The following is a 16,004-nucleotide window of genomic DNA, read 5'->3' as shown; positions in this document are numbered from 1 at the left end:
GCGAGGCCATGGAGGGATTTTAAAATTGAGGCGTTCCCGGACTGGGAGCCAATATAGCGAGCACAGGGGGTGATGGGAGCACAGGGCTCCAGATCTCATTACAGCCTTTGTCCAAACATGGACAAAAGAGCTGAATTCCAGAGGTGAGGTGAGAGTGACTGCCCTTGACATCAAGGCAGCATTTGACCGAGTGTGGCACCAAGGAGCCCTAGTAAAATTGAAGTCAATGGGAATCAGGGGGAAAACTCTCCAGTGGCTGGAGTCATACCTAGCACAAAGGAAGATGGTAGTGATTGTTGGAGGCCAATCATCTCAGCCCCAGGACATTGCTGCAGGAGTTCCTCAGGGCAGTGTCCAAGGCCCAACCATCTTCAGCTGCTTCATCAATGATCTTCCCTCCATCATAAGGTCAGAAATGGGGATGTTTGCTGATGATTGCACAGTGTTCAGTTCCATTCACAACCCCACAAATAATGAAGCAGTCCGAGCCCGCATGCAGCAAGACTTGGACAACATCCAGGCTTGGGCTGATAAGTGGCAAGTAAAATTCGCGCCAGAAAAGTGCCAGGCAATGACCATCTCCAACAAGAGAGTCCAACCACCTCCCCTTGACATTCAACGGCATTACCATCGCCGAATCCCCCACCATCAACATCCTGGGGGTCACCATTGACCAGAAACTTAACTGGACCAGCCATATAAATACTGCGGCTACAAGAGCAGGTCAGAGGCTGGGTATTCTGCGGCGAGTGACTCACCTCCTGACTCCCCAAAGCCTTTCCACCATCTACAAGGCACAAGTCAGGAATGTTATGGAATACTCTCCACTTGCCTGGATGAGTGCAGCTCCAACAACACTCAAGAAGCTCGACACCATCCAGGACAAAGCAGCCTGCTTGATTGGCACCCCATCCACCACCCTAAACATTCACTCCCTTCACCACCGGCGCACTGTGGCTGCAGTGTGTACCATCCACAGGATGCACTGCAGCAACTCACCAAGGCTTCTTCGACAGCACCTCCCAAACCCACGACCTTTACCACCTAGAAGGACAAGAGCAGCAGGCACATGGGAACAACACCACCTGCACGTTCCCCTCCAAGTCACACACCATTCCGACTTGGAAATATATCGCCGTTCCTTCATCGTTGATGAGTCAAAATCCTGGAACTCCCTTCCTAACAGCACTGTGGGAGAACCTTCACCACACGGACTGCAGCGCTTCAAGAAGGCGGCTCACCACCACCTTCTCAAGGGCAATTAGGGATGGGCAATAAATGCCGGCCTCGCCAGCGACGCCCACATCCCATGAACGAATAAAAAAAAACTTGGTGCGAGTTAGGATACGGGCAGCAGAGTTTTGGATGAGCTCAAGTTTATGGAGGGTGGAAGATGGGAGGCCGGCCAGGAGAGCATTGGAATAGTCAAGTCTAAAGGTAACAAAGACATGGGTGAGGGTTTCAGCAGCAGATGAGCTGAGGCAGGAGCAGAGTCGGGCGATGTTTCGGAGGTGGAAGTAGGCGGTCTTGGTGATGGAGTGGATATGTGGTCAGAAGCTCATCTCAGGGTAAAATAGGAGGCTGAGGTTGTGAACGGTCTGGTTCAGCCTCAGACAGTGGACCGGGAGAGGGATGGAGTCAGTGGCTCGGGAACGGAGCTTGTGGCAGTGATTGCGGTCCGGTGATTGCGGTCCGGTGATTGCGGTCCGGTGATTGCGGATTTGGTGATTGCGGTCCGGTGATTGCGGATTGGGCGAATGCGGGTTCGGTGATTGCGGTCCGGTGATTGCGGTCCGGTGATTGCGGGTCCGGTGATTGCGGATTTGGTGATTGCGTGTCCGGTGATTGCGGTCCGGTGATTGCGGATTCGGTGGTTGCGGGTCCGGTGATTGCGGATTCGGTGATTGCGGATTTGGTGATTGCGGATTTGGTGATTGCGGTCCGGTGATCGCGGGTTCAGTGATCGCGGGTTCGGTGATCGCGGATTCGGTGATCGCGGATTCGGTGATCGCGGGTTTGGTGATCGCGGGTTCAGTGATCGCGGGTTCAGTGATCGCGGTCCGGTGATCGCGGATTCGGTGATCGCGGATTCGGTGATCGCGGATTCGGTGATCGCGGGTTCGGTGATCGCGGATTCGGTGATCGCGGTCTGGTGATCGCGGATTCAGTGATCGCGGTCCGGTGATCGCGGATTCAGTGATCGCGGGTTCAGTGATCGCGGTCCGGTGATCGCGGTCCGGTGATCGCGGATTCAGTGATCGCGGATTCAGTGATCGCGGTCCGGTGATCGCGGATTCGGTGATCGCGGGTTCGGTGATCGCGGGTTCGGTGATCGCGGGTTCGGTGATCGCGGATTCGGTGATCGCGGGTTCAGTGATCGCGGGTTCAGTGATCGCGGGTTCAGTGATCGCGGGTTCAGTGATCGCGGTCCGGTGATTGCGGATTCAGTGATCGCGGGTTCAGTGATCGCGGGTTCAGTGATTGCGGTCCGGTGATCGCGGATTCAGTGATCGCGGATTCAGTGATCGCGGATTCAGTGATTGCGGGTTCAGTGATCGCGGGTTCAGTGATCGCGGTCCGGTGATCGTGGATTCAGTGATCGCGGATTCAGTGATCGCGGTCCGGTGATCGCGGATTCGGTGATCGCGGGTTCGGTGATTGCGGATTTGGTGATTGCGGTCCGGTGATCGCGGGTTCAGTGATCGCGGGTTCGGTGATCGCGGATTCGGTGATCGCGGATTCGGTGATCGCGGGTTTGGTGATCGCGGGTTCAGTGATCGCGGGTTCAGTGATCGCGGTCCGGTGATCGCGGATTCGGTGATCGCGGATTCGGTGATCGCGGATTCGGTGATCGCGGGTTCGGTGATCGCGGATTCGGTGATCGCGGTCTGGTGATCGCGGATTCAGTGATCGCGGTCCGGTGATCGCGGATTCAGTGATCGCGGGTTCAGTGATCGCGGTCCGGTGATCGCGGTCCGGTGATCGCGGATTCAGTGATCGCGGATTCAGTGATCGCGGTCCGGTGATCGCGGATTCGGTGATCGCGGGTTCGGTGATCGCGGGTTCGGTGATCGCGGGTTCGGTGTTCGCGGATTCGGTGATCGCGGGTTCAGTGATCGCGGGTTCAGTGATTGCGGGTTCAGTGATCGCGGGTTCAGTGATCGCGGTCCGGTGATTGCGGATTCAGTGATCGCGGGTTCAGTGATCGCGGGTTCAGTGATTGCGGTCCGGTGATCGCGGATTCAGTGATCGCGGATTCAGTGATCGCGGATTCAGTGATTGCGGGTTCAGTGATCGCGGGTTCAGTGATCGCGGTCCGGTGATCGTGGATTCAGTGATCGCGGATTCAGTGAACGCGGTCCGGTGATCGCGGATTCGGTGATCGCGGGTTCGGTGATCGCGGGTTCGGTGATCGCGGGTTCGGTGATCGCGGGTTCGGTGATCGCGGGTCCGGTGATCGCGGGTTCGGTGATCGCGGGTCCGGTGATCGCGGATCCGGTGATCGCGGATTCGGTGATCGCGGGTTCAGTGATCGCGGGTTCAGTGATCGCGGGTTCAGTGATCGCGGTCCGGTGATCGCGGATTCAGTGATCGCGGGTTCAGTGATCGCGGGTTCAGTGATCGCGGGTTCAGTGATCGCGGTCCGGTGATCGCGGGTTCAGTGATCGCGGGTTCAGTGATCGCGGTCCGGTGATCGCGGATTCAGTGATCGCGGGTTCAGTGATCGCGGGTTCAGTGATCGCGGGTTCAGTGATCGCGGTCCGGTGATCGCGGATTCAGTGATCGCGGATTCAGTGATTGCGGATTCAGTGATCGCGGTCCGGTGATCGCGGGTTCAGTGATCGCGGGTTCAGTGATCGCGGTCCGGTGATCGCGGATTCAGTGATTGCGGATTCAGTGATTGCGGATTCAGTGATTGCGGATTCAGTGATTGCGGATTCAGTGATCGCGGCCTGAGTTGCTGGCGCGCCCTCTGCTGTCGGTTTGCGGGGCGCCCCACAGTGACCGCTCGGCTCCCTCTGGTGGTCGGGAGGCGGGGCTGCAGCCCATCTCCCCGGCCCCGCCCCTTCACGCTCACGCAGCGGGAACGCAGCGTGCCGGGCGCGCGCGCGGTGATGGCGGCTCGGGAGCGCGCAGTGAGTGATGATGGCGGCCCCGGAGCGCAGGCTCCCGAGTCCCGAGGCGTTCGTCGGCCAGTCCTGGAGCAACTGGATCGAGCGGGCCGAGGCGCTGCGGCTGTCGGACGGTGAGTGCGTTCGGTACCCGGGGGAGGCGCTCGCCCTGCCCCGAGGAGGCCGCGGGGCCTTTAACGGTTCGATTGCGAGCGCCTGGAAATGGTTTAAACGGACAGCCTCTGACTGGCCTCCTCCCGCACACAGACAGCGGCCGCCGGGTCCTAGCGCCCGCCGGAACATCACCCACATCACGGCTCCCACAGGGTCCTAGCGCCCGCCCGATCATCGCCCACATCACGGCTCCCACCGGGTCCTGGCGCCCGCCCGATCATCGCCCACATCACGGCTCCCACCGGGTCCTGGCGCCCGCCGGATCATCACCCACATCACGGCTCCCAACGGGTCTTAACGCCTGCCATTGGGTTTCCCCAGTGATACTAAGGTCCCAGTCTATCAGGTGGCTCAGTGGGTAACACTCTCACCTTTTGATTCAGAAGGTCGTGGGTTCAAGCTCCACTCCCAGAGACTTGAGCACATAAATCCGGGTAGACACTCCTAATGCCGGTACCGAGGGAGTGCTGCACTGTTGGTGATGCCATCTTTCGGTTGAGAATTAAAACCGAGGCCCCCTCTGCCCTCTCAGGTGGTTGTAAAAGATCCCATCACACTATTCGAAGAAGAGCAGGGGAGTCCTGGCCAATATTTATCCCTCAACCAAAATCACTAAAGCAGATGATCCGGTCATTATCCCTTTGCTGTTTGTGGGACCTTGCTGTGCGCAAATTGGCTGCTGTGTTTCCTACATTACAGCAGTGACTACACTTCAAAAGTACTTAATGGGTTGAGATTGTGAAAGGTGCTATATAAATACAAGTTCTTTATTCATTTATCAATCCCTGTTATCTAGACACTTTGTTTTCTTAAACTGGGTTTGGGGATTTTATGTAACGAGTATGCAGTGTAATTTATACTGTGTTCCCGTGGGTTACAGTCTGTGCAACGGTTGGAATATCCCACGGTTGCTTATATATCCTGTTTGTACCAAACGTTGTGTCAGCAATTAACATGATGTGCCAGTGTGTAAATGCCCTGCCTGGTGTGGTGCTGAGGCAGGAACGACACATGGTCGAATCCTTGGTCTGTGCGGAGAGAGCTGAGGTTTGCCAGCGGGTTTGGGGGTGCCAAAACTGGCCTCAACATTCCTGAGTTTGGGAGGGCAAAACCCTATCCAGACACCATACTGAAATATGCATGTGTCTGTGGGGCAAGGACGGTGTAGCCTTCTGTGATTGAATAGCCAGAGGAGACATCCCCACCTAGAGCCTAGAAAGGCATTTTTGTGGATGGGCCTCTGGCGCCTGTGGAACTGAGACCCCAGTGAGAGTCAGCACCTTCAGGAGGAGGAGGAGGAGGGGCGAAAGTTAGATTCAAACCTAATTTTCAACACAGCGTGTGTTTAATAAACTATGATGTGTGGCTGGCAGTTGGTGTCGCTGAATTAGCTCAGAGCTCCTTTTATTCAAAGTTTGAATGTTCCAATGCTCTCCTGGCCGGTCTCCCACCTTCCACCCTCCGGAAACTTGAGCTCATCCAAAACTCTGCTGCCCGTATCCTAACTCGCACCAAGTCCCGTTCACCCATCACCCCCTGTGCTCACTGATTTACACTGGCTCCCAGTCCGGAATGCCTCCATTTTAAAATTCTCACCCCTGTTTTCAAATTCCTCCATGGCCTCACCCTCGCTCCATCTATGTAACCTCCTCCAGCTCTAGAACCCTCCGAGATCTCTGCGCTCCTCCAATTCTGGCCTCTTACACAGCCCCGATTTCCTTTGCTCTTCCATTGGTGGCCGTGCCTTCAGCTGCCTGGGCCCTAACTTCAGGAATTCCCTCCCTGAAACTTACTGCCTGTCTATCTCTCTTTCCTCTAAGACACTTCTTAAAACCTACCTCTTCGCCTAAACTTTTGGTCACCTGTCCTAATATCTCCTTATGAGGCTCGATGTCAAAGTTTGTTTGATAATCGCTCCTGTGAAGCGCCTTGGGACGTTTTACCATGTTAAAGGCGCTATATAAATGCAAGTTGTTAACTGATTCTGCTCACAGGTTATTTTCATGGTGTAGATGAGCCGAACCTTGAGATCTTTGTTGCTCTGAATTTAGGGAGTGGGAATGAGCTGGTGGCAGTGGTGAGAGGACCAGAGTTTCAGGCGTCCAAGCAATTGCTTGTTACCTGGGCTGATAACTTAACCTAGAATGTACAGCACAGAAACAGGCCATTCGGCCCAACCGGTCCATACTGGTGTTGATGCTCCACTCGAGCCTCCTCCCTCCCCTCTTCTTCTCACCCTAACAGCATATCCTTCTATTCCTTTCTCCTTCATGTGTTTATCGAGCTTCCTCTTAAATGTATCTACACTATTCACCTCAACTACTCCTTGTGGGAGCGAGTTCCACATTCTCACCACTCTCTGAGTAAAGAAGTTTCTCCTGAATTCCTTTTTGAATTTACTAGTGACTGTTTTATATTTACGGCCCCGAGTTCTCATCTCCTCTGCAAGTGTAAACTTTAGAAGTTTACAGTGCAATAGGAGGCCATTCGGCCCGTCATGGCTACTGGCTCTTTGCTGGAGCAATCCAAAATCAATCCCACTGCCGCACTCTGGTGGGTGCAGTGGGATTGATTTTGGATATAACACTGGGGTACAGTACTGGTGGGTACAGGTCTGTCACTATAACACGGGTACAGTACTGGTGGGTACAGGTCTATCACTGTATAACACTGGGGTACAGTACTGGTGGATACAGGTCTGTCACTGTATAACACTGGGGTACAGTACTGGTGGGTACAGTACTGGTGGGTACAGGTCTATCACTGTATAACACTGGGGTACAGTACTGGTGGATACAGGTCTGTCACTGTATAACACTGGGGTACAGTACTGGTGGGTACAGTACTGGTGGGTACAGGTCTATCACTGTATAACACTGGGGTACAGTACTGGTGGGTACAGGTCTGTCATTGGGGATTGTACTAATTGAAGGGGATGAATTAAAAGCATCAGACGTTAGATGTAGTGGATTAAGTGTGTTTCCCTATAGAGTATCAATCCTGATTCGGTACATAGCACAGTGACCGCACTGACTCATTTACCGTTTACACTGTGGGACTGCTATATTCAGACCACACGACACAGACTGAAAGGAGAAGTGAAGTATTTACACCAGCTGCTGGACCCCAGGGGACGGGTTAGATCCCAGCTGGCATTGCCCAAAGAGGCAGAAACGTACTGAACCCCCTTGGCATGCAGAGGACCTCCTGAAGGAAACCTCCTCCTCAGAGGAGGAGGTCAGTGAGGGCAGCAGGTGATGATCCCATCAGATGGTGAGGGTGGGGAGATCTCTGGACCTCTGCAACACCCCCCTGACAGTACCCCTGAGCTGGGCCTGGGGTGAATTGAGGGCACAAACCTGTGTCCTACATTTCCATTGTGTAGCATCTTTCGTTTCGTCCCCCCTCCCTCTGTTTCGTCCCCCCTCCCTCGCGCGCTCCCCCAACGTTTCTCTCTGTTTGGACCAGGTTGCTGACACTGACTGCAAACTGGGGCTTTTCTTGGTCCTTTCTTTCCCTATGAATCCACCCCCCCCCCCCCCCCCCCCCCCCCCACCTTCTCTCCCGTGACGCTGACTCTCGCCGGTTTCAAGGTGACTCTCTAGTGCCTTGCCCAAGAAGCCATATTCACATATGAGCCTCGACAGTGAGTGTCAGCTGGCTGTTCGACTACAGAAGGCCTCATTTCCCCATGTTGTGGGGGTGGGTAAACATTCAGTTCTGATTCCTGCTCCAGGTCACTATTCAGTTACCTCTGCTGGAGAGTGAGTGTGAGAGTGTCGGGGTGTCTGGGAGCACAGGTTTGGCTTCTGTCGTGATGCCCCCCCCCCCCCTCGGTTGAATATCCTGCAGGCACTCACTGTGTAGGTTCGCATGTAAAGAATGACCACGCGAGAGGGTGTCTGTGGAACCCGTACCCCAGGGAGAGTAGCCACCTCCTCGCATGTTAGCCTGGACGGTGAGTGCTGGCCAGCTATTTGGTCTCAGAAGGCATCACAGCCAAGTCTGATCCTGTCCTCACACAGGGATTTTCCTGCAAGTGGGGGAAGGGGTCAGTGGACGGTTTTATTCTGAACTGTGAAACCAAGGTCTGTAGGGCAGGGCAACGTCAAGACTGAAAAGAGTAAAAAAGAAAACAAGGTGACCAGATGATGCCTAGTTTGGATTCTAAAGAAAGAAAGTACTTGCATTTATATAGAACCTTTCACAACCGTGGGACGTCCAAAAGCGCTTTACAGCCAGTGAAGTACTTTTAAAGTATGGTCACTGTTGTAAAGTAGGAAACGTGGCAGCCAATTTGCACACAGCAAGATCCCACTAATAGCAATGTGCTAATGATTGGATAATTATTTTTAGGTGCTGGTTGGTTGGCCAGGACTCCGGGAGAACTCCCCTGCTCTTCTTCGAACAGTGCCATGAAATCTTTTACGTCCACCTGAGAGGGCAGACGGGGCCTCGGTTTAACGTCTCATCCGAAAGACGGCACCTCCGACAGCACAGCACTCCCTCAGTACTGCACCGGGAGTGTCAGTCTAGATTTTTGTGCTCAAGTCTCTGGAGTGGGGCTTGAACCTATGATCACCTGATTCAGGCGAGAGTGATACCCACTGGGCCGTGACTGACACGGAATAGCAATGAGGAGCAGGAACCCGGGTCTATATGCTTTCCCCTCCCTCACCCAGGGGCAGTGATGCCATTTGTAGCAGTCTTACCACAGCTCTGGAATAAAAAGGGGGCGAAGTTATGCTTAATCTGTACAAAGCCTTCGTCAGACCCCATCTGGAGATACTGAGTTCAGTTTTGGGCACCTCACCTCAGGAAGGATACATTGGCCTTGGAGGGGGTGCAGTGTAGATTCACCAGAATGACGCCAGGGCTTAAAGGGTTAAATTACGAGGCCAGGTTTCATCAACTTGGTTTGTATACCCTTGAGTTTAGAAGGTTGAGCTGTGATCTGATCGAGGTGTTTAGAATGATATTCAATAGGGTAGATAGAGAGAAACTATTTCCTCTGGTGGGGGGAGTCCAGAACATGGGGGCATAACTTTAAAATTAGAGCCAGGCCGTTCAGGGGTGAAATGTAATGCCAAATTTAAATCTGAGATAGATAGCTTTTTGGCAACCAAAGGTATTAAGGGATATGGGCCAAAGGCAGGTATATGGAGTAAGATCACGGATCAGCCATGATCTTATCAAATGGTGGAGCAGGCACGAGGGGCTGAATGGCCTACTCCTGTTCCTATGTTCCTATGAAATCAGGAAGCATTTCTTCACACAAAGGGGAGTGGAAACCTAGAACTCTCTCCCCTGGAAGGCTGTGGATGCTGGGGGTCAATTGGAGCTTTCAAGACTGAGATCGATAGATTTTTTTGTTGGGTGAGGGTATCGAGGGACACGGAGCAAAGGCGGGTAAATGGAGTTAAGGTCCCGATCGGCCATGATCTAATTGAACGGGGTAGAACAGGCTTGAGGGGCTGAATGGCCTCCTCCTGTTCCTAAGTTCCTATGCCTCCGGCTGAGATCAGCTTTCCCAGCACAGACTATGATATGTAAAGCTCAGGGCGGTGAATGTAGATACATTGGGAGAGCATGATACCTCTGTGGATGCTGGCAGAGAGTGGTGAGAAGGTGAGGTGGTAAGAGTTTGCCTGTGGAACTGGACCCCAGCAAGAGTCGGGGCCTTACGGGGAGAAAACTGGGAGGAAAGGAAATGAATTCAGTGCGTGGGATTGTATTCAGTAGAAAAAAATAACCTCCTTTGGATTGTGACTTCTCCCAGACTGGGCAATTGGTGATTTGTGCCGGAGTGTTTATTTGAGCAGTCCGCATTTTATAAATGGTACAACAAATAGAATTCCTGTCACTTCAGCAATGTATTTGGTTTTCGAGGTTGCGCAGTGCCGGCTCTCAGCAATTCTGTTGTGTTTGGGAAAAACTCTGTTTCAGTTTAAACGTTTCCGATTCGAGAAGTATATTTTCTTCATAAATTAGTGGCCGGAATGCGCTTAACCTCTCGAGGGCTGTCGATTGGTGAACCTCTGTGTTAAAGGGGAAAAGTGGTACAGCGCACTAATCAGGAGAAAGATCCAGAGGTAACAAGCGAATGAATTCAAGAAATTGCCAGCAGTTAAATGGTTAATAAAGTCCTGCGTTCTGTGATTTGGAGTTGAATGAGGTTGCATTGTCGATGTACACGTGCTGTAGATTCTGCGTGTCAGCCGCGGCTCAGTGGGTAGCACTCTCGTGGTCGTGGGTTCGAGCCCCAGACAGATTGCTTACTATTGTGAAGGGTTCAAATCCGGCTCACCCTCAGTACAGCACTGGACTGTCAGCCTAGATTACATGCTGCCACATAATAGACTTGTTAGCAAAATTGAAGCCCATGGGATTAAAGGGACAGTGGCAGCGTGGATACAAAATTGGCTTAAGAGATCGAGAGTAGTGGAGAACGGTTGCTTTTCAGACTGGTGGTGTCCCCCAGGGGTCGGTATTAGGACCGCTGCTCTTTTTGATATATATTAATGACCTGAACTTGGGGATAAAGGCCATAATTTCAAAGCTTGCAGATGACATGAAACTTAGAAATGTAGTAAACAGTGAGGAAGATAGTGACATACTTCAGGAGGACATAGACAGAATGGTGAAATGGGCAGACACATGAAGATTAAATTTAATGCAGGGAAGTGTGAAATGATGCATTTCGGTAGGAAGAATGAGGAGAGGCAATATAAACTAAATGGTACAATTTTAAAGGGGGTGCAGAAACTGAGAGATTTGGGGGTGTATGTACACAAGTGGCAGGTGGCAGGACAAGTTGAGAAGGCATATGGAATCCTTGGCTTTGTAAATAGAGGCATAGAATACAAAAGCAAGGACATTATGCTAAACCTTTATAAATCACTGGTTAGGCCGCAGCTGGAGCATTGTGTTCAATTTTGGGCACCGCACTATAGGAAGGATGTCGAGGCCTTAGAGAGAGTGCAGAGGAGATTTACTAGAATGGTTCCAGGGATGTGGAGAGACTGGAGAAGGTGAGGTTAGAACAGAGAAAGTTAGGGGAGATTTAATAGAGGTGTTCAAAATTATGAAGGGTTTTGATAGGGTAAATAAGGAGAAACTGTTTCCAGTGGTGGGAGGGTCGGTAACCAGAGGACACAGATTTAAGGTGATCGGCAAAAGAACCAGAGGGGAGATGAGGAGAGGTTTTTTTTTAATGCCGCAAGTTGTGATGATCTGGAATGCGCTGCCTGAAAGGGCGGTGGAAGCAGATTCAATAATAACTTTCAAAAGGGAATTGGATAAATACTTGAAAAGGAAAAATTTGCAGGGCTACGGGGAAAGAGCAGGGGCGGGGGTTGAGACTAATTGGATAGCTCTTTCAAAGAGCCAGCACAGGGGTTGGCGTGATACTGATGAGGCCAAGCTAGCACATAGGTTAAGCTTTTTTCTTTCATTACTGCACAATATGGAGCTTGTTCCTTTTTTTTTTAAGTGATTGCTTCAAGCATTGTGACAGTCTGAATGTATTTTTTTTTGCAGGCACAGAATCGGAGGATAGTGGCAAGGATGTAAGAAAGAAGATTGAAACAATGAGGCTCATTAGAGACGGTAAGGGACAGGGCTAGATATAAATGTATGAAATAAGTCACAGTTGCAGGTACTTTTATGTATGAATGATTGAGCTTTGTGGTTTCGCTGGGAGTGGAGAGGTCTCTGAAGTGTTTATGGGGTGTGGGGGAGGAAGGTGAGATGCAGGAAATGAGATGAAAATATTCCCCCCTCCCAATTTTCTTTCTGCTGTGCAGTGCCGGTGTGTGTACTAGCTATTTTCCCCTCTGTTTCAGATATGCCAATCTTTGGTCACTGTCCAGCCCATGATGAGTTCTTCCTTGTCGTGTGTAACCAGTGTGGACAAGTAGTTAAACCTCAGGCATTCCAGATGCACTGTGGTAAGTGATTTTGTGTCTGAGCGCCTTTGGGTCTTTTTTTTTTAAAAAAGAAAAGGTACACACTCCTTGAACCCGGAGAAACACTTCCTTAAACTAACTTCTCATTCCTGCTCCATCCCACACCGGTTCCAGGACCGGGAAAGGTTAGGTCAGTGTGATCATGGGCCTTGGGGTCTCTGTAGATGGGCACAAGGGTCGATGCAATGAGGGGATGCACCCTGTTTTTATGTTTTTGTACCTGCCCTGGGAGTGTTTGATGGGACAGTGTAGAGGGAGCTTTACTCTGTATCTAACCCGTGCTGTACCTGCCCTGGGAGTGTTTGATGGGACAGTGTAGAGGGAGCTTTACTCTGTATCTAACCCGTGCTGTACCTGCCCTGGGAGTGTTTGATGGGACAGTGTAGAGGGAGCTTTACTCTGTATCTAACCTGTGCTGTACCTGCCCTGGGAGTGTTTGATGGGACAGTGTAGAGGGAGCTTTACTCTGTATCTAACTTGTGCTGTACCTGCCTTGTTTGTTTGAGTGCTGACAGTATTTAATTATACAGCTCTGACGACCTTGATAACCTCAAATTCAAAAGTAGTTTTTTTTTTGAAGATTTTTTTTGTCTCGAATGCATGGAAACCAATCCGCAGGTGCAAGAGACTCCAAACCACTAATAGATCCACAGAGGTAGAGTTTATCTTGGTGCAATAATACGTTAATACTCTCTCCACATAGGAACACTTCCACTTACCCGAGTCCAAACAACTCGGGTGTAGGTTGGCAGAGTCCAGAATGCCGGAGTGTGCCGGGCTAGAGTTTCAGTTTAACCAACTAAAGCCATGCAGCGTAGAGCACCGTAACACTCCCAATGCTTATTTTCTCCATCACTGAGACCGCCTACTTCCACCTCCGTAACATCGCCCGCCTCCACCCCTGCCTCAATCATCTGCTGAAAGCCACATCCACGGCTATTGTTACCTCCAGACTCGACTATTCCAACGTTCTTCTGGCTGGTCTCCCATTTTCCACCCTCCATAAATTTGAACTCATCCAAAACTCTGCTGCGCGTATCCTAGCTTGAACCAAGTCCTGTTCACCCATCACTCCTGTGCTTGTTGACCTATAATGGCTCCTGGTGTGGGAACACCTCGATTTAAAAATTTTCATCCATGGCCTCGCCCCTCCCTATCTCTGTAAGCTCCTCCAGCCCTACAACCCTCCGAGATCTCTGCGCTCCTCCAATTCTGGCCTCTTCCACATCCCCGATTTTCATCACTCCTCCATTGGCGGCCGTGCCTTCAGCTGCCTGGGCCCTAAGCTCTGGAATTCCCTCCCTAAACCTCTCCGCCTCTCTACCTCTCTCTCCACCTTTAAGATGCTCCTTAAAACCTACCTCTTCGACCAAGCTTTTGGTCACCTGTCCTAACAAATTTTGTTTGATAATCGCTCCTGTGAAGTGCCTTGGGACATTTTACTACGTTAAAGGCGCTATATAAATGCTAGTTATTTTTGTTGTAGTTTCTGCAGGCTTTACCACGCTACTCATTGGATAATCCTGCAACTCGGTTATCGTTTTTAAAAAAAAACAAACAGGAGAATTTGGAGCAAATGATATTTTTGTGACTTTATTCCTGTCGCTGGCGTGTGTTTTTAAATTCATTCACAGGATGTGGGCATCGCTGAAAAGGTGGACATTTATTGCCCATCCCTTGTTGCCCTGAATTGATTAGTTTGCTAGGCCACTTCAGTCAACCACATTGGTGTGGGACTGGAGTCATATATAGACCCAGGCCGGGTAAGGACGGCAGGTTTCCTTCCCTAAAGGACATTAGTGAATCATTTGGATTTTTACGACAATCCGACAGCTCCATGGCCACTTTTACTGATAACCTGCTTTTTATTTCCAGATTATATTTAGAAATGCAAGTCTTTCTTTCAATAGCACCTTTCCCAACCTCAGAACGTCCCAAAGCGCTTTACAGCCACTTTTGACGTGTAGTCACTGTTGTAATGTGGGAAATGTAGCAGCCAATTTGTGCAGAGCAAGATCCCACATACAGCAATGTGCTAATGATCAGATAATCTGTTTTTAGGTACTGGTTGGTTGGCCAGGACTCTGGGAGAACTCCCCTGCTCTTCTTCAAAATAGTGGCCCTGGGATCTTTTATGTCCACCTGAGAGGGCTGACTGGGCCTTGGTTTAACGTCTCATCTGAAAGATGGCACCTCCGACAGTGCAGCACTCCCTCAGCACTGCAATGGGAGCGTTAGCCTGGATGATGTGCTCAAGTCTCTGGAGTGGGACTTGAACACACGACGTTCTGACTCAGAGGCGAGAATGCTGCCCACTGAGCCGGGGCTGAATCCAAATTCTCAAATTCTGCCATGGTGCGCTTTGAACTCATGTTCTCTGGATTTTACTGGCCCAGTTACTGCCGCACCCTGTTGTGTGTTTTGATGTGAAGCCCCCACTCCCACCCCGGAAATGAGAATCTAAATAACTCGGACTTATTGCAGAGAGAAGACACGGGTCTCTGAACAAACTGTCAGCACGGAAAGCTCCTGCCTTGAACTCCCCAAGCTCCATCATCCTGCAGAAATCCCGATACAACAGCGTCCAGACTGCAGTTACCTCCAACCATGGCACCAGGTCCTCCAAAGAGAAGCTCCAGAGCCCTGGCAACAAGGTGCCACTGTTAGACGTGCCTTCAAAGGGACCAAAAGAAAATCTGTGGTAATTTAATTTTCTTTTTGATTGTGATCGAGAAAAAGAGATCTTCAGTGTTCGAAGTCAAAGGAACGGCTCTTGCAGTATAATCAGGGATGTGGGACTTCAGTTATGTGGAGAGACTGGAGGAGCTGGGATTGTTCTCCTTAGAGCAGAGAAGCTTAAGGGGAGATTTGATAGAGGGGTTCAAAATCATGAGGGGTTTTGATAGAGTAAATAAGGAGAAACTGTTTCCAGTGGCAGGAGGGTCGGTAACCAGAGGACACAGATTTAAGATAATTGGCAAAAGAACCAGAGGGGAGATGAGGAGAAATATTTTTACGCAGCGAGTTGTTCTGATCTGGAATGCGCTGCCTGAAAGGGCGGTGGAAGCAGATTCAATAATAACTTTCGAAAGGGAATTGGATAAATACTTGAAGAGGACATATTTGCAGGGCTATGGGGAAAGAGCAGGGGGATTGGGACTAATTGGATAGCTCTTTTCAAAGAGCCAGCACAGGCACGATGGGCCGAATGTCCTCCTCCTGTGCTGTATGATTCTAATGATGGCTGCAAGTAGCAGTTTTTGACAGTTCTCCTCCCATGCTCCTTCTCGTGAAGGTGTTTGCTCGGGTAAAGTTCCACGGGTGCTGAGCTCGACTGGCCCTTCTGGGTGTGACACCCTAGACAGTGAGCGGCAGCTGGCTGTTTGACTGTGGGTAGCATCTCCCACGAGCCCGGTCCTGCCCTCGCCTGATACCCCTACAGGTGAACTTTCCAGCAGCTATCACTGGATGGTGATCAGGAGTGGGAATCCTGATTGGTTTTATTTCCCTCCTCCCCAATCAAGGAGCATTAATCTTAAAGTTACATGTGAGGAAGTCTTAAAACGTCCGCAAATCACAGTAAGTGATTATAATTTTTCCCTCCAGCTCGCTCTCTTATTCTCCTTAAGGTGTTCACTATTTCTCAGGTGCAGCTCTACGGCTGCTGGCGGCCCTTTGCTACCTGACACAAGTGGTCTTTCTTTGTGTTTGAGGCTAAACAGTCAATAGCTGCCTGGCTATTCTACAGTGA

General features: G+C 50.9%; 1 protein-coding gene across 2 annotated transcripts in view; it reads left to right on the top strand.

The window, feature by feature from the left end:
* Positions 1 to 4,133: 4,133 nt before the first annotated feature.
* Positions 4,134 to 16,004, top strand: part of LOC137344621 (ataxin-7-like protein 1) — a 39,082-nt gene continuing 27,211 nt past the window's right edge. The window contains exons 1-4 of one of the 2 annotated variants that reach the window (XM_068007736.1): positions 4,134 to 4,246; positions 11,826 to 11,894; positions 12,131 to 12,235; positions 14,738 to 14,954. In XM_068007736.1, the coding sequence (XP_067863837.1) occupies positions 4,144 to 4,246; positions 11,826 to 11,894; positions 12,131 to 12,235; positions 14,738 to 14,954 (494 nt within the window). In that variant the 5' untranslated portion in view covers positions 4,134 to 4,143. The remainder of the gene's footprint in view (positions 4,247 to 11,825; positions 11,895 to 12,130; positions 12,236 to 14,737; positions 14,955 to 16,004) is intronic. The other variant, XM_068007737.1, reaches the window with a different exon arrangement.

The sequence above is a fragment of the Heptranchias perlo genome, chromosome 27 (assembly GCF_035084215.1).
Source record: "Heptranchias perlo isolate sHepPer1 chromosome 27, sHepPer1.hap1, whole genome shotgun sequence".
Taxonomy (NCBI): Eukaryota; Metazoa; Chordata; class Chondrichthyes; order Hexanchiformes; family Hexanchidae; genus Heptranchias; species Heptranchias perlo.
This window is presented reverse-complemented; position numbering and strand designations above follow the sequence as displayed.